The following is a 25,726-nucleotide window of genomic DNA, read 5'->3' on the forward strand; positions in this document are numbered from 1 at the left end:
CATTGTGTCTGGTACAGAAAATATGAGTTCAGGATTAGATAATAACACATTGATTACAACATGATAATTTAATGGTCATATTTTTGTATACACATGTACTCTATAGAAATACAATATTTCAGTAAACAGGAGCCATCGCTGTACATACTTGTACACATTCTGAAGCCAGAGGTAGGGTTCTATGCCATAAAGAAATTCTGATGTTTTGAATGAAATGTACGTTGTCATATTTGATACATTATGAATATGGTATTCAGGTGAGATTAGACGTGATATCTGTTTACTGTTGTGCGCATTCAGTTTGCCTACAAAATAGCTTTACACACATACCTCAATGGAATATTAAACTTTGTAACACAGAGCTGTAACAACATCAAAAACCAAAGCAACTGTCTGGTTAATTCAATAATAAATGTATATTATAACACTGTAGCAACAGTCCAGTTTTTTAGGACAATCAAGTACCACTGATCACTTACCATCAAACACAGTGCATCTGAAGTCTCTTAATTGGAGAAGATACATGTGGATCATTTTCCCTGATGTTATTTTACCACCCATGACGGATCTTTCTTGATGGTGTCATTCTCAGGACCAAGAATAGCAACTCCACATGTCCTCTGTCCAATGCCAAGGTACCTGTGTAAAACATGGATATAAAATATGAAAATGGCCATTCTCTTCATATTCACTTTCATTCAAAGTCCCAAAATAGGGCATGCTCAATGAACATCCAAAAAGGACTGATTCATGGTAAACAGGAGTTGGAGCACAAAAAAAACAGATTCAACACCTGAAATAATATTAAACCAAAAACCACATTACCTGCCAGCCACATCGACCAGGCTCTTGTCTGTGACAGCGAAGAGTCTCTCTCTGTGGGCCTGTTTCAACTCATCTGTGATTCCACTCAGGAAACGACCCATACCTGCAACATGATAATGTGATATCACATGTCAAGACAAGGTTTGACAATTGGTCTTTTTCATCTCTTATCATGGTCCATTTAAAACATGTAATTTAGAAGACAGTCATGTTTCTTTCCAAAGTGAGACCCTGGTAAGGGACAACCTCGAAGTAAATGACTCTCTGTAGAACTGTCCTCATGTTATACATGTGTTATAATAACAAGTTACTACAGTAAAACTTAACAGGACATAAAATAACAGAATGTTAAATGTCAGGTGAAGAGGTTTAGAGCTGGCATTTGGGCTCTGGTAGCATCCCAAATGGCACCCAGCCCAAATGCCACCCTATTCCCTATATAGTGCACTACCTTTAACCAGGGCCTGAAGGGCTCCGCTCAAAAGTAGCACTATATAGTGAATAGGGTGCCATTTGGGACACACCCTGTTCACCTTTATTGGAGGGGGCGACGGGAGAGTCCACGGCTGAGAACACGGACAGCTTGGCCTCGTCGATGTCCTGCTGGGTAAACTGTCCTGATCTGACCCAGTCCACACTCTTACGGAAGGTTGACAGAGTCTGCACCGAGTTGGGGTCTCTGAAATCAACACAGGGACATGGAACAATGGGTTAAAGCTAATGAAATATGCCAAGAAGTGATCTAATACATGTATTCAAACAGTACATTAATTAAAATGTGTAACTCCCCTTAATGTACTCTGAACATTTCATGACTCTAGGATCAAGAAAATATATTCAAAATAGCTTGTGATGTTTTGTGATTGTGTGTTCAATGGTAAAATATGGCAGTTTCTTCAATTTCCTGAAAAGTTCTAGTTTGAGATTTTCCGCAACATGTCTTTCTGCAGCTTTGTCATGTCTTAAGCTGTATGACTACTGTTAAAACCTGTTTAATTACAGTATAATCCTGTTGTATTACAGTACATTAATACACTACACACCTGTATGAATAGAAGGTGAATAGTCCTCCTCCCACCCTGGCCCCTCCACCATAGGCCCCACCCTTCTCTCTGATCTCTCTGTGCAGGTACTTAGCAGTCATCATCCGGGACAGGATATTCAGGCTGAGGGAAAGAGAGGGGAACGAGCATGGGTAAATATGGGGTTACAACATTTGTAACTTTCAGAAATATCCTACATTTTCCAGAAATCTTGGTTTGAGGATTCTGGATGTTGTGCTTATTCCCTCCTGATTCCAGGAATATCCAAACCAGATTTCTGGAACATCAGGGAATTTGTGGAAAGTACGTTTTTTGCAACCCTAGTAAATATGAACATGGATCTACAGAAACAGCTAGCATTGTGCTAATGCTAGTTAGCAACTTCCTTCAAACTGAACGCAGAGACATAAAAATGGTACCCATGTGTTCATCTGACTCTAGGGAAGTAGATAAAGGGTTTCATTGCCAAAATCCCAAACTATCCCTTTAAGACAGTCACCTCGCATAGTCCTCATGGGTGAAGGGCACGGTGCGGATACACTCGCTGACAAAGTTGATTGGGAAGGGCATTGGGAAAAATGTCTTCATCTGGCAGGGCTTGAAGTTGGGCTCCTGTGGGGTGATGATCAAACACACTTACATTAGCTCAATGGTAGATTAAGAAGGTCAGAAACCAATGATAAAAGTCTTACTCAACAATAATGAAAGGAAGACCAAACTAATGTTCAGAGGCCGTATGGATCAAGTGTCTCAGAGTAGGAGTGCTGATCTAGGATCAGGTCCCCCCTGTCCAACATGTAATCTTATTCATGATCCTCAATCAGTATTCCTACTGAGATGCTTGACACATAGGTCTAGTTTAAAAGTGGAGGCGGTACGCACAGTGATTAGTTTTCTACTTGGGCCAGATCCAGGAGCTGCCAGTGGGTCAAGAGGTCTCTGTTAGGATTAAAAGAACCTGTCAACTCACAGCAAGATTCAGGTATGTCCCAAATGGGACCCTATTCCCTACATAGTGCACTTCATATGAGCCATGGTCAAAAGTAGTGCACTATGTAGAGAATAGGCTGCCATTGGGGACATATCCCAAGTATGTATTTCACTTTGTTACAGTGCAGTCTCAGTACAGTACTAAGATAGTTTGACAAATTCATACCTCAGTGATATCGGACCGGACGGGTTTGCGATCCTTCTTATTGGAAGCAACGTTAGACATGAAGTTATCTAACTGTCCAGCGGCATCAGACATCTTCTGAGGAGTTGAGTTGACCGCACATCTGTCCCAACAACGAGAAGTTGTAATATACTTTACCCTCAAGTCAAAAATAGAGAAATTATAGTAAAATCTTGAAGTAGCTGTCACGTGTAAAGACTATACCCACCTCATGTTCAGTGGGTTGAGAATGTGTCTCTTTATTCTAGGAAGTGTCCGTAGAATTTGGGTGAGGTCTGGCATCTCCGCAATCCTTTTCATGAACTTGACCTGATATTCAAGATACACAAGAAAACAGATGCATTTCATTTGAGGGTACAGAAGTGCATTATATTCCTATTCAGATGTTACAATAACCATTTTCCTTCATCATACAGCTTTTTCTTTGCTTCCAAACCCTCATTGTCCTCCCCCTTCGCACCTGCTCCATCCCTCCGAAGGTCTCCTGTAATTCTCCTGTTGGGGTCAGGCTGCGAGCCGCCCTCGTCATGGCGTACATGTGACCAGAGTAAGAGATTCCATTGGCAAGTTCCTGAGCCGACATCATGACCAGCACACGCAGACGCTCCTCATCATCAAAGTGCGGGCTGTAGGTCAAGTTAAAGGTTCAAAGGTCAGAGCACAGAGAGAGAAGGGCTTAAATAATATCAATCAAATGAGTCATTAAAAAACTATGGACATGTGGTTTATTAGTCACCATGCGACCATAGATGGATTACGTGCCATGGCGTTATTCTGATGGACATGTGACCCTACCTGTTGAATATGTCACTCCACAGGTGAAACATATCAGGAAGATTCCTCTCCAGACAGGAAGATGAGAGGAGGACTCCCTGTGGACCAGACTGTGAATGAACAATGCTCTTTCTTATAGCGAATTGTGTTATACTTGTGTAAAGGTATATATTAGACTTCATTATAACTGACTGACTGGCTGGGGACTGAGCTAGGGCTGGGCGATATGGCCTAAATATCATATCTCGATTTTTTTTTAAACTTATGGGCGAGTCACAATATACAGTATATCGGGGGAAAAAACGTTCTCTAAATAAGCATTGTTGTAAAATTAAAGGTCAATACACTGCATTTCAAACAGTCAGCAATAATCTAATGAATTCAGGGCTTGTAAAATCATACCTAGGCTAAATATAAGTCTTCCACAACAAGACCGACTAATAATTTCATTATTCTATCAAAATACACTGAAAATAATATAAACGCAACATGTAAATGGTTGTTCCCATGTTTCATGAACTTAAATACAAAATCCCAGAAATGTTCCATACCTACAAAAAGCTTCTCAAAGTTTGTGCACAAATTTGTTTACACCACTTTTAGTGAGCATTTCTCCTTTGCCAAGATAATCCATCCATTCCAAGTGTGGAATATCAAGAAGCTGATTAAACAGCATGATCATTACACAGAAACCTTGTGCTTGGGACAATATAAGGCCACTTTAAAAATGTGCAGTTCTGTCACACAACATAATGCCACAGATGTCTCAAGTTGAGGGAGCGTGAGATTGGCAAACTGACTGCAAGAATGTCCACCAGAGCTGTTGCCAGAGAATTTAATGTTAATTTCTCTACCAACAATAGGCTGCCCCCAATTTCGTTTTAGAGAATTTGGCAGTACGTCCAACCGGCCTCACAACCGCAGCTCACGTGTAACCACACCAGCCCAGGACCTCTACATCTGGCTTTTTCACCTGCGGGGAAAACTAATTCTGATTGGCTGGGCCTAGCTCCCGAGTGGGTGGGCCTGGCTTCCAAGTGGGTGGGCCTGTACCCTCCAAGGCCCACTCATGGCTGCACTCCTGCCCAGTCATGGGAAATCCATAGATTAGGGCCTAATACATTTATTTCAATTGACTGATTTCCTTATATGAACTGTAACTCAGTAAAATCCTTGAAATTGTTGCATGTTGCGTTTAGATTTTTGTTCAGTATAGTTTAACCTGCTTTTTTTGTTGTTGCAATATTCCCTGATCTGTCTTTCAAGTCGGTCTATGAAAATGCCCTTTTTGTTACAAATGTAACTATTACCATGCATAATGCACATTCACTAATAATGACTAAACTCTTGTAGCAGGCATTAGGCTACAGAAAATGAACACAGGTCTCATCAACAATCTCTCAAGCCCACGTGCTAGTAAATAACCAGCTAATGTTTATATTTCAAGTTTAGCCAACTTGGATCTATTTGCTAGCTAACAAGGTTGAACAGTTGAATTGCTATGAACACAGCCTTCTGTCTGCCTCCAACTGTTTGAACAGCATGTTAGCCTGTCCACTTTGTTCAGATGTTGAAATCAAGTGCCCTACCTTATTTCTCAGAATTAGAACGAGTTTGTAAATTATTCATATAATTTAATACTTATTGCACATTTATAAAACAGACTAGAAAGCTAGTATAACAGTCTTAGGCTAAAATGCTGCTAGCAGTACGTGGTACCCCAATGCAGCGCTCGACAAACTGCGCATTCATTTGACAGAATCAATGTTCATTGATATTCTCGTTTTAGTAGTGTCTGCGATGCGCAATTTGAGTAGTTGAGACATACAAAGGGTATCGTTCGAAAAGTTTAAATAATGTGTTAATGTGTTTGTGTCCATATGACCGATTATGTTGGAAAACCTCAAATGGAAAAGCGAGTTGAAACCGCATGTCAGAGAGGAGAATGTGATCTCTCAACTTTGTTGGTGTGAGCGGCAGGGGGAGGGGCTTGGTGTGTAAACCATAGAAGAGGCGAAGCAATAGGTTTCGCTCTCAATAAAATCTGTCCAAAGTAAGGCCAATGCGTTTGTATGGGCATATTTTGGACCTAAACTTGTAGCTTGCCTTCCCGCCTTTGGGACAACGTCTCCCATTGTTAGGGCGGAGACGTACATCTCGTCATTATATACAGATCTCTGGTGTAAATGGGAAGTTGCACACAGCACCGAAGAAGACACTCAGAAAAATGAAAAATATCAAAACCTTGATTCTTGTGATACAGGCATTTGGAATATCACGCAAAAACATACATTCGGATGAATACAACGTACCACCCAGCCCTAGGACTGACCTGTTCATACATGTCCATGTTAGAGTAGTCCGGGTTGACTGATGTGGAGATGGACATGCCTCCTGTCTTCAGCTCCATCTGCTGGGCCTGCTGCCTGTAGTCCAGCCCTCCACAGCCCATCCTGGTAACACACTCCCATTAGCATGTCTCATCTCACAGCCTGGACCAACACATACTCCTTATCAAATCACACCCCATCCTAAAATAACACACACCTCCATTACCTGATCACAATTCACACGGATCATTAACTGATCACAAATACTACCTACCGGTAGCTCAACCTAGACCGACGCAGCATGCCTTCCCACAATCACCTTAGTAACTCAGTCGGACACACATTCTCAAGACAAAAACTCAATAATCATCACAATTGCAACTAACTCCATTACCTTCAACACATGATTATGAAACCAAACCACACAAGCTATGCCTTCTAGACAATACACAAATGATTGGTCATAGTATATGGGGTCTGGACTCACTTGGTGATGACACTGCAGAAGAGGGGCACATATAGTTTGAGGTCTTCAGGGAGGGTGTTGAGACTACACATAGCCCTGAAGTAGACCATCCCATTGGTTGGCTGCTCACAGTACTGCACTGGGACGCCTCCTAGTGGGGTGAAGAGAGTAGAACAGGACAAATGTCAGAGGGAGACTAAACCATGACTCCAAAAATTTCTGTCTTGACATGTGGACCAGTTTATTTGGAAATTGTACATCAAAACATATCTACATTTTGTCAAGTTACAGCCTTATTCTAAAATGTATTAAATTACATTTTCTCCTCACAATAATCATAATGACAAAGTGAATTGGTTTTTAGACATTTTTTCAAATTCATTAAAAATAAACAGAAATACCTTATTACATAAGTATTTAGACCCTCTGCTATGAGACTCGAAATTGCGCTCAGGTGCCTCCTGTTTCCATTGATCATCCTTGAGATGTTTCTACAAATTGATATGAGTCCACCTGTGGTCAATTTAATTGATTGGACATGATTTGGAAAGGCACACACCTATCTATATAAGGTCCCACAGTTGATAGTGTACGTCAGAGCAAAAATCAAGCTATGAGGTATAAATAATTGTCCGTTCTGAGACAGGATTGTGTCGAGGCACAGATCTGGGGAAGGGTACCAAAACATTTCTACAGCATTGAAGGTCCCCAAGAACAGTGGTGGATTTCATCATTCTTAAATGGAAGAAGTTTGGAACCACCAAGACTCTTCCAAGAGCTGTCCGCTCAGCCAAACTGAGCAATTGGGGAAGAAGGGGCTTGGTCAGGGAAGTGACCAAGAACCCGATGGTAAACCTGACATAGCTCCAGAGTTCCTCTGTGGAGATGGGAGAACCTTCGATAAGGACAACCATCTCTGAAGCACTCCACCAATCAGGCCTTTATGGTAGTGGCCAGACGGAAGCCACTCTTCTGTAAAAGGCACATGACAGCCTGTTTGAAGTTTGCCAAAAGGTATCTAAAGGACTCTCAGAACATGAGAAACAAGATTCTCTGGTCTGATGAAACCAAGATTGGCCTGAATTTGTTTTTTTTTACCTTTTATTTAACGGCAAGTCAGTTAAGAACAAATTCTTATTTTCAATGACAGCCTAGGAACAGTGGGTTAACTGCCTTGTTCAGGGGCAGAACGACGTAGATGTAGTCTCAGGGGTACTGGAGGAGAGGAGGAGATGTGGTGTCGGGGGTACTGGAGGACAGGAGGAGATGTAGTGTTGGGAGGACTGGAAATGGGAAACACTATTAGAGTGTTATCTCGGAGCCTAGAGTAACTAGAGTGTAGCGTCTGCGTGTACTACAGGTAGTACTGTACCTGCAGTGCCCATCTCTACAGGTGTGACTGCTATCGTTGGCTCAATGTCAGACACTTTCAGGGCAGGGAGACATGAGGCATCCTGGATCTTGCTCTGAACCGATAGCAGCTCAAGACCTGAATAAAAAGTCATAAATTAGTACAAAAATACTGAAAAATGTTATGATCATGAATGTTTATAAAGTTTTGATAATGAAGTGAATGAGTATTCTCCATTTTCCTCAAAAGACAGGTGGGTTGTTAAGCAACAAAACCAATGAGTGCCCAACTTTGGGGCAAAACAAGGATTATTGAAAAAGTGAATTATATTATCTCCAAATGTGTATTGAAAACAAATACATTTGCACAATGAGTACTTGGTGTCTCTCAAATACATTGTTACAGATATTGGTTAGCTAGCTAGCATATTTATTAGCATAGATATGACATCAGTCAAAACACCTCAAAACAAGACCTACACTATATATACAAAAGTATGTGGACACCCCTTCAAATTAGTGCATCCAGCTATTTCAGCCACACCCGTTGCCGACAGGTGTATAAAATTGAGCACAGCCATGCAATCTCCATAGACAAACATTGACAGTAAAACACCATTAATGAAGAGGTCAGTGACAATGTGGCAACGTCATAGGATGCCACCTTTCAAATTTCTGCTCTGCTAGAGCTGTCCCGGTCAACTGTAAGTGCTGTTATTGTGAAATGGAAATGTTTAGGAGCAACAACGGCTCAGCCGCGAAGTGTTAGGCCACACATGCTCACAGAACGGGACCACAGAGTGCTAAAGCATGTAAAAATCATCTGTCCTCAGTTGCAACACTCACTACTGAGTTCCAAACTGCCTCTGGAAGCAACGTCAGCACAATAACTGTTCGTCGGGAGCTTCATGAAATGGGTTTCCATGGCAGAGCAGCCGCACACAAGCCTAAGAGCAACATGCGCAATGCCAAGCATCGGCTGGAGTGGAGTAAAGCTCGCCGCCATTGGACTCTGGGGCAGGGGAAACGCGTTCTCTGTAGTGTAGTGATGAATCATGCTTCACCATCAGGCAGTCCACCAGATTAATCTGGGTTTGGTGGATGCCAGAAAAAAATACTCCCTGCCCGAATAAATAGTGGCAACTGTAAAGTTTTGTGGTGGAGGAATAATGGCCTGGGGCTGTTTTTCATGGTTCGCGCTAGGCCCCTTAATTCCAGTGAAGGGAAATCTTAATGCTGCAGCATACAATGACATTCTAGACAATTCTGTGCTTCCAACTTTGTAGCAACAGTTTGGAGAAGGCCCTTTCCTGTTTCAACATGACAATGCCCCTGTGCACAAAGTGAGGTTCATACAGAAATGGTTTGTTGAGATCGGTGTGGAAGAACTTGACTGGAAGAACTTGACTGGCACCTGACCACATGACTGAACCGTAGTCAACAAAACAAAGGAGATGATTGTGGACTTCAGAAAACAGCAGAGGGAGCATCCCCCCATCCACGGGACAGAATGTTTTAAGTTCCTCGGCGTACACATCACAGACAAACTGAAATGGTCCACCCACACAGACAGCGTGGTGAAGGCGGCGCATTGAAGATGAAACGAAAGAGTGGCTTCGTAAGAAGCATTTCAAGGTCCTGGAGTGGCCTAGCCAGTCTCCAGATCTCAACCCCATAGAAAATCTTTGGAGGGAGTTGAAAGTCCGTGTTGCCCAGCAACAGCCCCAAAGCATCACTGCTCTAGAGGAGATCTGCATGGAGGAATGGGCCAAAATACCAGCAACAGTGTGTGAAAACCTTGTGAAGACTTACAGAAAACGTTTGACCTCTGTCATTGCCAACAAAGGGTATATAACATTGAGATAAGTATTGAGATAAACTTTTGTTATTGACCAAATACTTATTTTCCACCATAATTTGCAAATAAATTCATAAAAAATCCTACAATGTGATTTTCTGGATTTTCTTTTCTCATTTTGTCTGTCATAGTTGAAGTGTACCTATGATGAAAATTACAGGCCTCATCTTTTTAAGTGGGAGAACTTGCACAATTGATGGCTGACTAAATACTTTTTTGCCCCACTGTATTTTATACCATCTATTGCATCTTGCCTATGCCACTCTGTCATTGCTCATCCATATATTTATATTATTATTCCATTCCTTTACTTAGATTTGTGTGTATTAGGGAGTTGTGTGGAATAGTTAGACTACATGTTAGATATTACTGCACTGTCGGAACTAGAAGCACAAGCACTTCTCTGCATTCGCAGTAACATCTGCTAAGCATGTGTATGTGACCAATCAATTTGGATTTGATCCCCATCGAACACTTTCGGGATGAATTGGAACATTGACTCAAAACCAGGCCTAATTGCCCAACATCAGTGTCTGACCTCACTAATGCTCGTGGCTGAATGGAAGCAAGTCCCCGCATCAATGATCCAACATCTAGTGGAAAAGTGGAGGCTTTTATAGCAGCAAAGGGGGACCAATTCCATATTAATGCCCATGATTTTGGAATGAGATGCTTGACAAGCAGGTGTCCACATACTTTTGGTCATGTAGTGTAGTACCAAGAACAAGATACAGGCAGCTTCTTGTCATTGTTGCTTGCCATCTGACTGTTCAGGTTCATAACACACAACCTTCTGCCCCATCGATGAGAACGCATCTTTTTCATGATGTTGTCAGGCAACCAGTCTATAGCTGTTGGCGTATAACTTACCTTTCTCATAGATGTCTTTCTTGTCACTCTCAGACAGAGCCTGTACCTTCTTCTGGAGTTTCTCCTCCTCTGCTTTGACCTGTTTCTCCAGGTACGCCTCATCAGGACTCATAGACAGAGTCAGCCTGTGAGTGTTGTCCTGCATGGGCACAAACAAGATGCTAATGTGACATGACATTACACTAAAGTCAGTGACATGATTAAACTGATGTAATTTCCTTCTTTCAACAACCCCCTGGTCTATGACCCCTGCATGATGACATCAACTTTCTTGATTAGACTGCTTTATCCCATTACAATTTACTGTTACATAGGCTATTCAGATTTAGATGCTATGTATACTGAAAGAAACTCAATGTATTTATCCTGTCTGGTCTCTCACCTTGAAGTAGAGTAGGACTTTCTCCTGGAGGAAGCGAGGGTTGTCCTTCAGGGCTTGTCTGAACTGGGCCACACTGTCACTGATCTTCAGCAGCTGGACCGGGTCTCCATCATGGTTCCAACAGGAAGCTATGTACTGTTAGCAGAGAGACAACACACAGGGTAAAAGGTCATACTCATTTAATGAGCAGCACCTAGGTGTGTGTGTGTCCATTGTAGTTCCAGCAGGAAGCTACTGTATGTTCTGCAGAGACAAGTATAAAGCATGAGTTGACAACACGCACCCAAAATATACTGAACAAAAATACAACAATTTTACTTAGTTACATTTCATATAAGGAAATCAGTCAATGGAAATAAATTCATTAGATCCTAATCTACGGATTTCACATGACTGGGCAGGGCTACAGCCAACCCACTGGGGAGCCCAGCCAATCAGAACGAGTTTCTCCCCGCAAAAGGGCTTTATTACAGACTGAAATACTCCTCAGTTTTATCAGCTGTCCAGGTAGCTGGTCTCAGACAATCCGCAGGTGAAGAAGCCAGATGTGAAGGTCCTGGGGTGGAGTGGTTACATGTGGTCTGTGGTTGTGAGGCCGGTTGGATATACTGCCATACTGAGAAATGGACATTCAATTATCTGGCAACAGCTCTGGTGGACACTCCTGCAGTCAGCATGCCAAATGCACACTCCCTCAAAACTTGACATTTGTGGCATTGCGTTTTGTGACAAAACTGCACATTTTAGAGTGGCCTTTTACTGTCCCCAGCACAAGTGTATTGATCATGCGGTTTAATCAGCTTCTTGAAATGCATACCGGTCAGGTGGATGGATTATCTTGGCAAAGGGGGAATGCTCTCTAACAGGGATGTTTATTTTATTTTAATTTTACCTTTATTTAAAAAAGGCAAGTCAGTTAAGAACAAATTCTTATTTTCAATGACGGCCTAGGAACAGTGGGTTAACTGCCTGTTCAGGGGCAGAACGACAGATTTGTCAGCTCGGGGGTTTGAACTTGCAACCTTCCGGTTACAAGTCCAATGCTCTAACCACTAGGCTACCCTGCCGCCACATGTAAACTAATTTGGACACAACATTTTAGAAAAATAAGCTTTTTGTGCATTTGGAACATTTCTATGATCTTTTATTTCAACTCATGAAACATCGGATCAACACTTTACATGTTGAGTTTATATTTTTGTTCAGTGTAGTTAGAGAGGTGCTGACTAATGGAATAGTAAACTTACCAGAGGGTTAATATGGTCATACTGTATACAGGAAATGCAGCTCCCAGGACAATCACTATGGTATGTTTATATTCGTGAGTCTGTCTTTATATACTTTTCAATTCCCTTCACATTTCACCTCTGTTTAGAGTGTGTGTGTATAGAAAACAATAACATTTTCATGGTTAAAACATCACAGTGGAGACACCAGACAAACTGTGGCCTTGTACTCACTGAGGCCAGCGACAACCCGAAGCTGGTAGACTGATGTTTCATCTGGATTTCAATCTTATGAAGCAGGGCCTCTATCCTCTCCTCCTCAAATCCATTGCTGCATCGTTAGGAGAGAGGTACAGGTAAGATTACATTATTGTGATGATACTTTTACTGTACATAACACATCAGCAGTATACTTACGCAATGATCTCATCAATGGTTTGGACAATGATTTGCTTGACTTTCTCAGTGTCTTCTTCAGCCATTCCTTGCAAGCCTATGCTGAATGATGCCTCTTTGGTGCTCCCATCATATCTGGAAAATAAGATACGGGTAAATAAAGAATTTTACGGTTCAGTATATATCAACAGTTCTTTAACTTCGTTGAGATAAAGTGCCTGTATTCTGGGACTGTCTATGTCTTTTTAAAGTATTTTATCAATGTTCAATGTTCGACCTCATCTTTACTAGATGCTGTTCCTCCACTAAACTCATTGCAACTCCCCTCCAAGTCTCCGACCACTACCTTGTATCCTTTTCCCTCTCACTCTCATCCAACACTTCCCACACTGCCCCTACTCGGATGGTATCGCGCCGTCCCAACCTTCGCTCTCTCTCCCCCGCTACTCTCTCCTCTTCCATCCTATCATCTCTTCCCTCTGCTCAAACCTTCTCCAACCTATCTCCTGATTCTGCCTCCTCAACCCTCCTCTCCTCCCTTTCTGCATCCTTTGACTCTCTATGTCCCCTATCCTCCAGGCCGGCTCGGTCCTCCCCTCCCGCTCCGTGGCTCGACGACTCATTGCGAGCTCACAGAACAGGGCTCCGGGCAGCCGAGCGGAAATGGAGGAAAACTCGCCTCCCTGCGGACCTGGCATCCTTTCACTCCCTCCTCTCTACATTTTCCTCCTCTGTCTCTGCTGCTAAAGCCACTTTCTACCACTCTAAATTCCAAGCATCTGCCTCTAACCCTAGGAAGCTCTTTGCCACCTTCTCCTCCCTCTTGAATCCTCCTCCCCCTCCCCCCTCCTCCCTCTCTGCAGATGACTTCGTCAACCATTTTGAAAAGAAGGTCGACGACATCCGATCCTCGTTTGCTAAGTCAAACGACACCGCTGGTTCTGCTCACACTGCCCTACCCTGTGCTCTGACCTCTTTCTCCCCTCTCTCTCCAGATGACATCTCGCGTCTTGTGACGGCCGGCCGCCCAACAACCTGCCCGCTTGACCCTATCCCCTCCTCTCTTCTCCAGACCATCTCCGGTGACCTTCTCCCTTACCTCACCTCGCTCATCAACTCATCCCTGACCGCTGGCTACGTCCCTCCCGTCTTCAAGAGAGCGAGAGTTGCACCCCTTCTGAAAAAACCTACACTCGATCCCTCCGATGTCAACAACTACAGACCAGTATCCCTTCTTTCTTTTCTCTCCAAAACTCTTGAACGTGCCGTCCTTGGCCAGCTCTCCCGCTATCTCTCTCAGAATGACCTTCTTGATCCAAATCAGTCAGGTTTCAAGACTAGTCATTCAACTGAGACTGCTCTTCTCTGTATCACGGAGGCGCTCCGCACTGCTAAAGCTAACTCTCTCTCCTCTGCTCTCATCCTTCTAGACCTATCGGCTGCCTTCGATACTGTGAACCATCAGATCCTCCTCTCCACCCTCTCCGAGTTGGGCATCTCCCGGCGCGGCCCACGCTTGGATTGCGTCCTACCTGACAGGTCGCTCCTACCAGGTGGCGTGGCGAGAATCCATCTCCTCACCACGTGCTCTCACCACTGGTGTCCCCCAGGGCTCTGTTCTAGGCCCTCTCCTATTCTCGCTATACACCAAGTCACTTGGCTCTGTCATAACCTCACATGGTCTCTCCTATCATTGCTATGCAGACGACACACAATTAATCTTCTCCTTTCCCCCTTCTGACGACCAGGTGGCGAATCGCATCTCTGCATGTCTGGCAGACATATCAGTGTGGATGACGGATCATCACCTCAAGCTGAACCTCGGCAAGACGGAGCTGCTCTTCCTCCCGGGAAGGACTGCCCGTTCCATGATCTCGCCATCACGGTTGACAACTCCATTGTGTCCTCGTCCCAGAGCGCTAAGAACCTTGGCGTGATCCTGGACAACACCCTGTCGTTCTCAAATAACATCAAGGCGGTGGCCCGTTCCTGTAGGTTCATGCTCTACAACATCCGCAGAGTACGACCCTGCCTCACACAGGAAGCGGCGCAGGTCCTAATCCAGGCACTTGTCATCTCCCGTCTGGATTACTGCAACTCGCTGTTGGCTGGGCTCCCTGCCTGTGCCATTAAACCCCTACAACTCATCCAGAACGCCGCAGCCCGTCTGGTGTTCAACCTTCCCAAGTTCTCTCACGTCACCCCGCTCCTCCGCTCTCTCCACTGGCTTCCAGTTGAAGCTCGCATCCGCTACAAGACCATGGTGCTTGCCTACGGAGCTGTGAGGGGAACGGCACCTCAGTACCTCCAGGCTCTGATCAGGCCCTACACCCAAACAAGGGCACTGCGTTCATCCACCTCTGCCCTGCTCGCCTCCCTACCACTGAGGAAGTACAGTTCCCGCTCAGCCCAGTCAAAACTGTTCGCTGCGCTGGCCCCCCAATGGTGGAACAAACTCCCTCACGACGCCAGGACAGCGGAGTCAATCACCACCTTCCGGAGACACCTGAAACCCCACCTCTTTAAGGAATACCTAGGATAGGATAAAGTAATCCCCCCCCCCTTAAAAGACCTAGATGCACTATTGTAAAGTGGCTGTTCCACTGGATGTCATAAGGTGAAAGCACCAATTTGTAAGTCGCTCTGGATAAGAGCGTCTGCTAAATGACTTAAATGTAAATGTTCATTGGCTTCTAAATCCATCTCCAAAGAGGTTAACCCACCCTACGACAGAGGAGAAGTTTGTTCCTATCTTGGGTTCTATGAGGGTCTTGTAGAAGGGAGAGTTGGGTCCAGAGATCATCAGAGAGGACAGCAGGCTCAGGGTGAAACCCTCAAATGTATCTGTGATGCTGCAGAGAGAAGGACACCTGAATGAGACCACTACTGCGTCGCTTACGGATTTTAAATGACCAAAATGCATACGTAAATCTCGACTTGCAACAATTGAGGTTAAAGTCACTTTAAAACAAATCAATGTATACTATCCCAGAAACAAGTTTAGAGAAACAACTGATAGTGTTGCAGTAGCTCAGTATTACATACTCTCCTAGCAGGTAGCTCATACACAGCGTGTTCTGTTTGGCTGCATCAGGAGACATAGCATCGGGACTGCAGGTCACATGGTCCTCTCTCTGTGGAAAAGTCCATTACAATTAGAAACACTTCTGTCCACACAAATGTGGAAAAGTCTTTGGCGTCAGACATAAAAAAAAACTGACATTAAAACATCAAACAGGATCTTATCAAGATCATTCAAATAAGCATTATGGTGAAATTAATTCAAACTTCCAAACCATAGACCTTGCCAAAGTTGCTCAAGTGGAGTGCATAGATTTGTAATATGTGGGAGCTGATGATGAATAAAGTAATATCTGACAGCAGGTACTGAAAGAGCTACAGTGATACTGGATGGGCAGACGCACAGGCCTGTCCCAGTGGGGTTGGTTAGGGACAGCAGTGTCAGGCTCAGTGCGCTCAAACTTGGACAGGGCCTCCTCCTGGATCTGTTTCAAGTGCTGCTCTAAGGGCAGATCCCCGTAGGTGAAGAACCTGAGGAGCAGAAAAGGGGAAACCCTGTTACTGCCAAGGCCCAACAGAGTTGTGTGAGACACAGTGCTACTGTGCCGAGTATATAATATTGGGGTGTGTGACAGTGTGTTGTGCCGTGCATTGCTAAGTGGTAATGTGTGACAGTGTACTGTACAGGTCATGGCGTATCACAATGAGCAGTAGCTCGTGTTGAAGCATGGTGGTGGTGGTGTATTGTGCATGTCATAGTGTACTGTACCTTGCATTGCTGGGGTGGTAGTGTGTAGCGTGGAAGTGCTTCAGTTGTTCCCAGGAGAGGTCAGGGATGGCCAGGGGTTCCCCTCCAGACACCACACTGTATGTGTGGTCAGGATACAGCTTGTTCTGCAGGTGCTGGGCATATACCCTCTCGTTGTCTGACTGAAATCACATACAGAGTGGAAATGTAAGATTCCAATGTGACTTCTATTTGTCCATCTCCTGACCAAATTATTCTGTAATTCTCACAAATTAATCACAATAAATCTAAATAACAAATCTCTAAATAAATAACTTGGAACGAAGTAACTCACAAAAGCGCCCTTCATTTCATTGAAGACAACTCCTTTGAAGACCAAAGGGGAAGTAGGATCTGTAGGGTTTTCATTCTCCAGTCTCCATCCCTCCTGCCTTTAACAAAACACAAGGATATGAATGCAGACTTCTGATGTCAATGATTTTGATTAAAGAGGCATCTATTTAAACACCACACTTACCAAAAATCAAGTTCTCGTAGACAAGGGAAAAACACTGCATCCAGATACACGGAGAGGAGATTCTGGAAGTCTTTCCCGTTTTGTGTGGAGAATGGATACATAGTGAAATCACTAGCTGTGGGGGGAAAAAACAATGACGTTTCAGACACACACACACACACACACACACACACACACACACACACACACACACACACACACCACACACACAACCTGTGAATGCGTTCATGAAGGTGGAGAGGGATCTGTTGAGCATCTTGAAAAAGGGGTCTCTGCAGGGGTACTTCTCTGAGCCACACAACACTGTGTGTTCCAGTATGTGTGGGACCCCCGTGTTGTCCATTGGGGTCGTCCTGAGCTGAACACTGCAGAGGTGTTACGACAAGAGATGGAAACACTGTCGTTAGAAAAAGCACTGGCTTAGAATAAGTATTTTATTACTAAACTAGAACATTTAATTTGATCTAATCTCTTCAACTAGCCGGCTCTATCAGGGAAGCAATTGAATCTGGGGACAAGGTTCCATTTTAACATACAAACCTAGCCAAATAAAGTAAATGTGGGATTATTACCTAAAGAGATTGTTCTTGTCATCTCTAGCTGCGTGTAGATACTGGGCGCCTGTGTTGTCATGGGTCAGTTTGACAGCTGTAAGGAACAGGTCAGGAACAGTAACCACCTGCAGAAACACAGGAGGATAATATCACATTTATCCTGACTTTATGCTAAACCTTGACTAGAAGTGTATGTGAATTTATCAGAATCAGGATTTTACTCTTGTTGTGGGTCAGTGTTTTCCAATCCTATTGACCCAAAGGGATTCACATTTGAGTTTTTGGCCTGGCATTTTACCTCCTTAACTGTGAAGCCATGGATCTTCTGTCCTTCCTGGTACTGCAATGCCCTCTCTGTTGCTGAGGTGCTCCTGAACCTCCATGAAGGATTCTGCCACTGGAAACTGGATTTGCCAAGAGAGAGATTATTGCTGGCTTGCATCAGATGATACCATTTGAAAGGAAACACTTTGAAGTTTGTGGAAATGTTAAATTCATGTAGGAGAATAAAACACATTAGATCTGGTAAAATATATTTTTTAAAGATTATTTTTGTACCATCATCTTTGAAATGCAAGAAAAAGGCCATCATGTATTATGCCAACCCAAGCGTTATTTAGATTTCGGCCACTAGATGGCAGCAGTGTTTGTGAAAAGTTTTAGACTAATCCAGTGAACTATTGTATTTCTGTTCAAAATGTTGTATCAAGACTGCCCAAATGTGCCTAAATGGTTCATTAATACATTTTCAAGTTCACAACTGTGCACTCTCCTCAAACAATAGCATGGCATTCTTTCACTGTAATAGCTACTGTAAATTGGACAGTGCAGTTAGATTAACAAGAATTTAAGCTTCTGCCAATATCAGAAATGTCTATCTATGTCCTGGGAAATGTTCTTGTTACTTACAACCTCATGCTAATCACATTAGCCTACTTTAGCTCAACCGTCCCGCGGGGGACCCACCAATTCTGTAGAGGTTAGATAACTACATGATTCCATTGCTGTTATTTTGTAGTTTTGATGTCTTCACTATTATTCTACAATGTAGAACATTGTAAAAATAAAGAAAAACCCTTGAATGAGTGGGTGTGTCTAAACTTTTGACAAGTACTGTAGTTTACAATAAATACATAATACACATTTTTTTTCTAAATTATACCACAAATTAAAGAAATCATAGACTGCTTGGAAATTACTGACAAAAAAATATTCTCTACACAAGCAATATTTACCTAGATATTTCTTCAACTTTTGGACAACTGCCCACTGCAGCCATTTTCCATGGTAGCTAAATTAACATGCTCTTCACAAAACCATATTAATGAGGAACTTGCCCTCAGTGGTGTAAATTACACCATTACCAAAGGACAGGTATATTTTGTGTAAATAACAAGATAAAGGGCATACTCACAATAAATATTGATATAGATTTTATTTAATTGACTCTTTCTCTAGTAGATAACATTATATGAGTAATTATTAATGTTTTCTCATAGAAAAACATAGTAGAAGCTCAAAAGTCTGGGTCAGGGACAAGGGCAAAACAGTGAAATGTAGGTAGAAAAAAATGCAACTGAAAAGTAGATAAGATACTTGATGTGTTAAAACATTCGGGGTGATTGTAGTATGAATTTAACATGTATATTTTTTTTATTGACCCCGAGGACATAGAAGTGCCCGTAGTTGTAGAATCACTCATATACACAGTTGAAGTCGGAAGTTTACATACACTTAGGTTGGAGTCATTAAAACTTGTTTTTCAACTACGCCACAAAATTCTTCTCAACAAACTATAGTTTTGGCAAGTCAGTTAGGACATCTACTTTGTGCATGACACAAGTAATTTCTCCAACAATTGTTTACAGACAGATTGTTTCACTTATAATTCACTGTATCACAATTCCAGTGGGTCAGAAGTTTACATACACCAAGTTGACTGTGCCTTTAAACAGCTTGGAAAATTCCAGAAAATTATTGTCATGGCTTTAGAAGCTTCTGATAGGCTAGACATCATTTGAGTCAATTGGAGGTGTACCTGTGGATATATTTCAAGGCCTACCTTCAAACTCAGTGCCTCTTTGCGTGACATCATGGGAAAATCAAAAGAAATCAGCCAAGACCTCAGAAAAGAAAATTGTAAACGCCTGAAAATACCATGTTCATCTGTACAAACAATAGTACGCAAGTATAAACACCATGGAACCACACAGCCGTCATACTGCTCCTAGAGATAAACATACTTTGGTGCGAAAAGTGCAAACCAATCCCAAAACAACAGCAAAGGACTTTGTGAAGATGCTGGAGGAAACGGGTACAAAAGTATCTATATCCACAGTAAAACGAGTCCTATATCGACATAACCTGAAAGGCCGCTCAGCAAGGAGAAGCCACTGCTCCAAAACCGCCATTAAGCCAGACTATGGTTTGCAACTGCACATGGAGACAAAGATTGTATTTTTTGGAGAAATGTCCTCTGGTCTGATGAAACAAAAATAGAACTGTTTGGCCATAATGACCATCGTTATGTTTGGAGGAAAAAGGGCGAGGCTTGCAAGCCGAAGAACACCGTCCCAACTGTGAAGAACGGGGGTGGCAGCATCATGTTGTGGGGGTGCTTTGCGGCAGGAGGGACCGGTGCACTTCACAAAATAGATGGCTTCATGACAAAAGAAAATCATGTGGATATATTATAGCAACATATTAAGACATCAGTCAGGAAGTTAAAGCTTGGTCGCAAATGGGTCCTCCAAATTGCCAATGACCTCAAGCATACTTCCAAAGTTGTAGAAAATGGCGTAAGGACAACAAAGTTAAGGTATTGGAGTGGCCATCACAAAGCCCTGACCTCAATCCTATAGAATATTTGTGGGCAAAACTGAAAAAGTGTGTGCGAGCAAGGAGGCCTACAAACCTGACTCAGTTCCACCAGCTCTGTCAGGAGGAATGGGCCAAAATTCACACAACTTATTATGGGAAGCTTGTGGATGGCTAACCAAAACGTTTGACCAAAGTTAAACAATTTAAAGGCAATGCTACCAATTAATAATTCTGTGTGTAAACTTCTGACCCACTGGGAATGTGACAAATAAGCTGAAATAAATAAATCATTCTCTCCTATTATTCTGACATTTCACTTAAAATAAAGTGGTGATCCTAACTGACCTAAGACAGGACATTTTTACTATGATTAAATGTCAGGAATGGTGAAAAACTGAGTTTAAATGTATTTTGCTAAGGTGTATGTAAACTTCCGACTTCAACTGTACATTTTTCCCCCACCAGGTTATAGCCTATATCCACATAAAATGTCCCCATCCCCCTATGGAAATCAAATGCCCGTTCAACGGATTGAGTTCTGGTGCCGGACGTGAGATTTACTCATAAAGATCCTACGGTTATGTGCAATGTGATGTAACCGAGTCATGACCAGGGCTAGCTGGCTAGCTAATGTATACTCACCGTAGATTTCGAAGTTTCTGGAGAACTGTTTTACTCTGCCTAAACATTATTTCCTTAATTTAGTGACAATATATCTAATTGGTATTTATCAATGAACGTGCATATCCGAATACTATACGCTGAACAGCTTTACTATCATAATGTCAGCACGATTTGGTTTGCTGCACATACATATCCTCTCATGCTGTCAGTAGTTGACACATTGAAATTGAAGTGGACATGTTAACGTGACACCTGCGCATATTACAGACAAACCAATACATGCAATGGGGCAAGTCACACGCTCGTATAGGTATGAGTGGGTTCATGCTGTTTATAGATCTACACAAGCTGCGGTTTGCTTTTAGAGCTAGCTGGCTATTGCTTTTAGTGTTGTACAATCTATTTTTTTATTGGCTAAACTGGTAATAACACCAAATATGATTGGGTAAACGGGGTATGACGATTATGACACATTCAATACGTCGGGAAGTTTTCGAAGGGCAAAAAATGGACCAATATGGCGTCGTTGTGAAGGGGGATTGTTTAATTGTGGAGTTTGTGATTAATTCTCGCAAATTTGATGACTGTTCTTATTATTTCACCCGTTTTAATTTGTTGCTACAAAATGTGATTAAGACGAGTCGTTGTCGCAGTTTTCATGGGCACAACAAATAATATGCGCGCAACACAGGAACACCTTCCTAAATTTAATTAGATGGTTAGACAAAGATTGTGGATGTACTCTCCACCCAAACTATAGGTAGTCGTTGTCCACAAATCCACTCGGCATAGTTTCTAGATCCCGTCTATTCTTTCTCTGGATTGGTGGATATATATCTCAATATTTGTATATATATTTGAATATTCGATGAGAGTTGTTGACGTCAGCAACCTGTTTTCAAAGTAGACAGGGACTTTGATTACTAGCCTCATTCATAGCCGTCTCAAGATAACTCCGATATAAAGTGTTTTTTTTTCTCAAAGTTGTGGAGATGTCACACTCGTAACAACCTAAGCATTACAAAACTTCGATTCAATCAAATAAACCTCACTTAGCAAACAAGACATGTTGTTGTTGACCAAATTCGACATTCCAAACAACAAGTCCTTGCTTGATGGGTCTGAGGGAGTCACATGCAAAGGGTCGTCACTAGTTACCACAAAGTAATAAACCTCGCCTATTTATACAATTCCTCTTCTTATATCTGATTTTAGACTTATGGTTAACCATACTGCTAACCTTATGCCTAACCTTAAATTAAGACAAAAAAGCAACATTTTGTTTTCATAAAATGTTATGATATAGCCAATTGTGACTTTGTGTTTGTGGTAACTAGTGGAAACTCAATGCACAAGTTAGAGATGTAATTGCAGGGTACAGTGACATTCTTGAGAAGTGAATTAAATAATAATACATATTTACAACTGTAACAATAATGAAATGACCATTGTTGGGGGGGCGGGGGGGGGGGGGGGGGGCGGGCGTTTGGCTGAGCGTACCACCCTCTGTAGAGCCTTGCGGTCAGCGACAGTAAAGTTGCCGTATCAGGCTTTTAAATATCTCTGCGAGCACAGATGAATACAAATGTAAAATCACTGTATTCAATCGAACAATACCAAGTCAATACTTAGCCTATCTTTCTATTTTTCAGTGTTAATTTTGTGCACACTTTCCAGTCATGTTCCCAGCAGAGAAAGTAGCTAGATAAACAGTCTTCTTTTCCCATTTCTCAGTCTGGCTGTTAGTTGCTCTTTCTACCAGCAGATGAAGGCAGAGGGTCATGTCTGTCAATTCGTGTGACTCTGCAATGTAGCAATTTCAGTCCATTTCTGTATTATGAAGTACGCAGAACATGTTACTTTGTAGCCCATGCTCAGTTGTTGCTTTACTGTTTACAATATCTCTGCAGTGTGTAATGTTGAAGTGTGTATCTTTATGCAAATGCAGGTCACAAACTAGGCTATTTGCTCATACACTACAAATATGTCAGTTTATTTCTTGGAGAAAATAAAGTACTCTTCATCACAGCCCCTAATGATATAATACCCTACTGTATTCACTAGGTCTGAATGTAATGCATGGACATGATGGATGCACTCAGGGTTATTCGGTGCGTTTCCATTGACAGCAAACTGAAGTTATTCCACCATCAGCATGAGGAGACCTTGAGCTGGTGGCATGGAGCCACTGCCAGGAGCCGAGTGGACACCTGTGAGTAGTATACGTTATCATACAAGGACCTCTGACACACAAGACATCTACACATGAGCTATCCCATTGAAATACCACAGTATCAGTACAACAGAGGTTGTATGTAGAGGAATCAGATTGTATATTTTGAATCTTGACAAATTAAGCACAACTTGTTCAGAAAAGTGGGCCTTTAAAGATTATGTAGAAGCAGGGGCGCCCCCCACATTCTGAAATAGCATTTCCCCCCTCCGAGTTTTATCATTTGAATGTCATGGAATGTGAATGAGGTAATGGTGTGCTTTAGGACCATGTGGATGCCTCAGAGCGGTCGGGGAGGCTGTTTGGAGTGTTTTGGATTAAAAAACAAAAATTGAATAGTTATGTACCCCCCCATTTCTAAAACCAAAGTTGCCCCCCTATGTAGAAACCTACATAGTAGTGTCTGTAGTGCAGCATTTTCGAACACAACTCTAGAGCCCAATAATTATTGGTGTGCTTAACAGTGTGCTCTCTAGGCTAGCACAGTCAGCTTTTATGGCCAGTGCTATGCAGGACAGGCCTGTCTAGACTCCCAAGATCTTAATTCAGGCATCTGCGCAATATAGTGCATTGATCAGAATTCTGATATTGTCTTCCTGTGAGCTATAGCTGTTTGATCCACATCTAGCCCGCCCACAACTATATAAATGAAGAGAATCAACCATTTTAGGTTATCAAGTATGCACTTACTTGCACTGTGCACACACAAGCCGAACGCATCTCTCTCACGCGCTCTCTCTCTATATGATGTGTTTGGTTTGAAATATTATAGTTGATCTCAGTGTGACATTTATCAGGACAGATATCCTCCCGCAGCCACTCAACACATATGGACCTCAGATGGCTTCTCTCTCTGACGAATGGCCCTGGGTCCTGTTCTCTTTCATTTGGACGCAGTAAAAACCATACTGTGGCACTATATAGAAATCTGACAGATTGTAAGAGCACAATGAACAGTAGCTTGTGAGATTGAGATTTAATGGAGAGCAGAGAGGTCAATAGCATGTGAAGTAACTCAGTTCGACTCCAACACGATCATTAAATTTGCCGATGACACAACAAGACAGCCTATAGGGAGGAGGTCAGAGACCTGGCTGTGTGGTGCCAGGACAACAACCTCTCTCTCAACGTGATCAAGACAAAGGAGATGATTGTGGACTACAGGAAAAAGAGGACCGAGCACGCCCCCATTCTCATCGACGGGGCTGCAGTAGAGCAGGTTGAGAGCTTCATGTTCCTTGGTGTCCACATCACCAACAAACTAACATGGTCCGAGCACACCATGACAGTCGTGAAGCAGGCACGACAAAACCTATTCCCCCTCAGTAGACTGAAAAGATTTGCCACGGGTCCTCAGATCCTCAAAACGTTCCACAGCTGCACCATCGAGAGCATCCTGGTTGCATCACTGCCTGGTATGGCAACTACTCGGCCTCCGACCGAAAGGCACTACAGAGGGTAGTGCGAAGCTTCCTGCCATCCAGGACCTCTATACTAGGCGGTGTCAGAGGAAGGCCCTGAAAATTGTCAAAGACTCCAGCGACCCTAGTCATAGACTGTTCTCTCTACTACCACACGGCAAGCGGTACTGGAGCGCCAAGTCTAGGTCCAAGAGCCTTCTAAGCAGCTTCTACCCACAAGACATAAGACTCCTGAACATCTAGTCAAATGGCTACCCAGACTATTCACATTGCCCCCCCTCCCCTCTCCACACCACTCCCACTCTCGGTTGTCATCTATGCATAGTCACTTTAATTAACTCTACCTACATGTACGTACTATCTCAACTAACCGGTGCCTCCGCACATTGACTGTGTACCGGCATCCCCCTGTATATATTGTTATGTTTTACTGCTCCTCTTTAATTACTTGTTACTTTTATCTTTTATTCTTATCCGTATTTTTTGAAACTGCACTGTCGGTTAGGGGCTCGTAAGTAAGCATTTCACTGTAAGGTGAAATACCTGTTGTATTCGGCGCATGTGACTAATACAATTTGATTTTATTTTATTTGAGTTCAAACCTATTAGGGTTTTGAACTGCGTAACCCAAAAATATTTTTTGGCATCTCAGGTTGTTCAGTTTGTTGAGGCAATTCTCACATGTAAACTTCATTGGGAGGAAGGATGTTTGACATGCTTTTTACATTTGTATCACAAACCATTTTTGAGAAAATCATAATGAAAGTGGCAATTTTAGGCCCTTTTTAGACTGATACCTGCCTCCTGTAAGATCCTATGATCTGTGAACTGTACATGATACAGACAACATCTTTGTGTCGTTATACTCTTTATATTGTGCTGTAAAATATGGAGTATGTCTAGATTCTGAAATAAAAATGTTCACATTAATTTATCCAAAATAAAAAATATGAATAGCACCCTTTTTGATTTAGCTTGTTTTTATACATTATTGTTTGTAACAATATACTCTAGTGGGCTCTCTGGTGCTTTTAATTATGACCAATTTTAGGTGGGTACATAGAAATGTACATTATAGGTTATTAACCAATCAC

General features: G+C 42.5%; 1 protein-coding gene across 1 annotated transcript; it reads right to left on the minus strand.

Annotated features, from left to right (window-relative positions):
- Positions 1-53: 53 nt before the first annotated feature.
- On the minus strand, positions 54-21,204 carry LOC115103139 (presequence protease, mitochondrial-like). The gene is made up of 27 exons (XM_029623828.2): positions 20,997-21,204; positions 17,833-17,938; positions 17,553-17,659; positions 17,194-17,345; positions 16,981-17,095; positions 16,798-16,894; positions 16,485-16,645; positions 16,120-16,246; positions 15,740-15,828; positions 15,418-15,546; positions 12,716-12,829; positions 12,533-12,629; positions 11,073-11,207; positions 10,691-10,829; positions 7,985-8,101; positions 6,634-6,763; positions 6,149-6,269; positions 3,838-3,914; positions 3,503-3,668; positions 3,251-3,351; positions 3,025-3,145; positions 2,751-2,807; positions 2,368-2,480; positions 1,869-1,991; positions 1,359-1,504; positions 826-928; positions 54-639 (listed from the first exon to the last, which is right to left on the minus strand). Exons 1-27 carry the CDS (start codon positions 21,041-21,043, stop codon positions 546-548), a joined length of 3,084 nt encoding a protein of 1,027 aa, XP_029479688.2. The 5' UTR covers positions 21,044-21,204; the 3' UTR covers positions 54-545.
- Between the last annotated feature and the right edge of the window lie 4,522 nt (positions 21,205-25,726).

Source organism: Oncorhynchus nerka, linkage group LG20 (assembly GCF_034236695.1).
Source record: "Oncorhynchus nerka isolate Pitt River linkage group LG20, Oner_Uvic_2.0, whole genome shotgun sequence".
Classification (NCBI taxonomy): Eukaryota; Metazoa; Chordata; class Actinopteri; order Salmoniformes; family Salmonidae; genus Oncorhynchus; species Oncorhynchus nerka.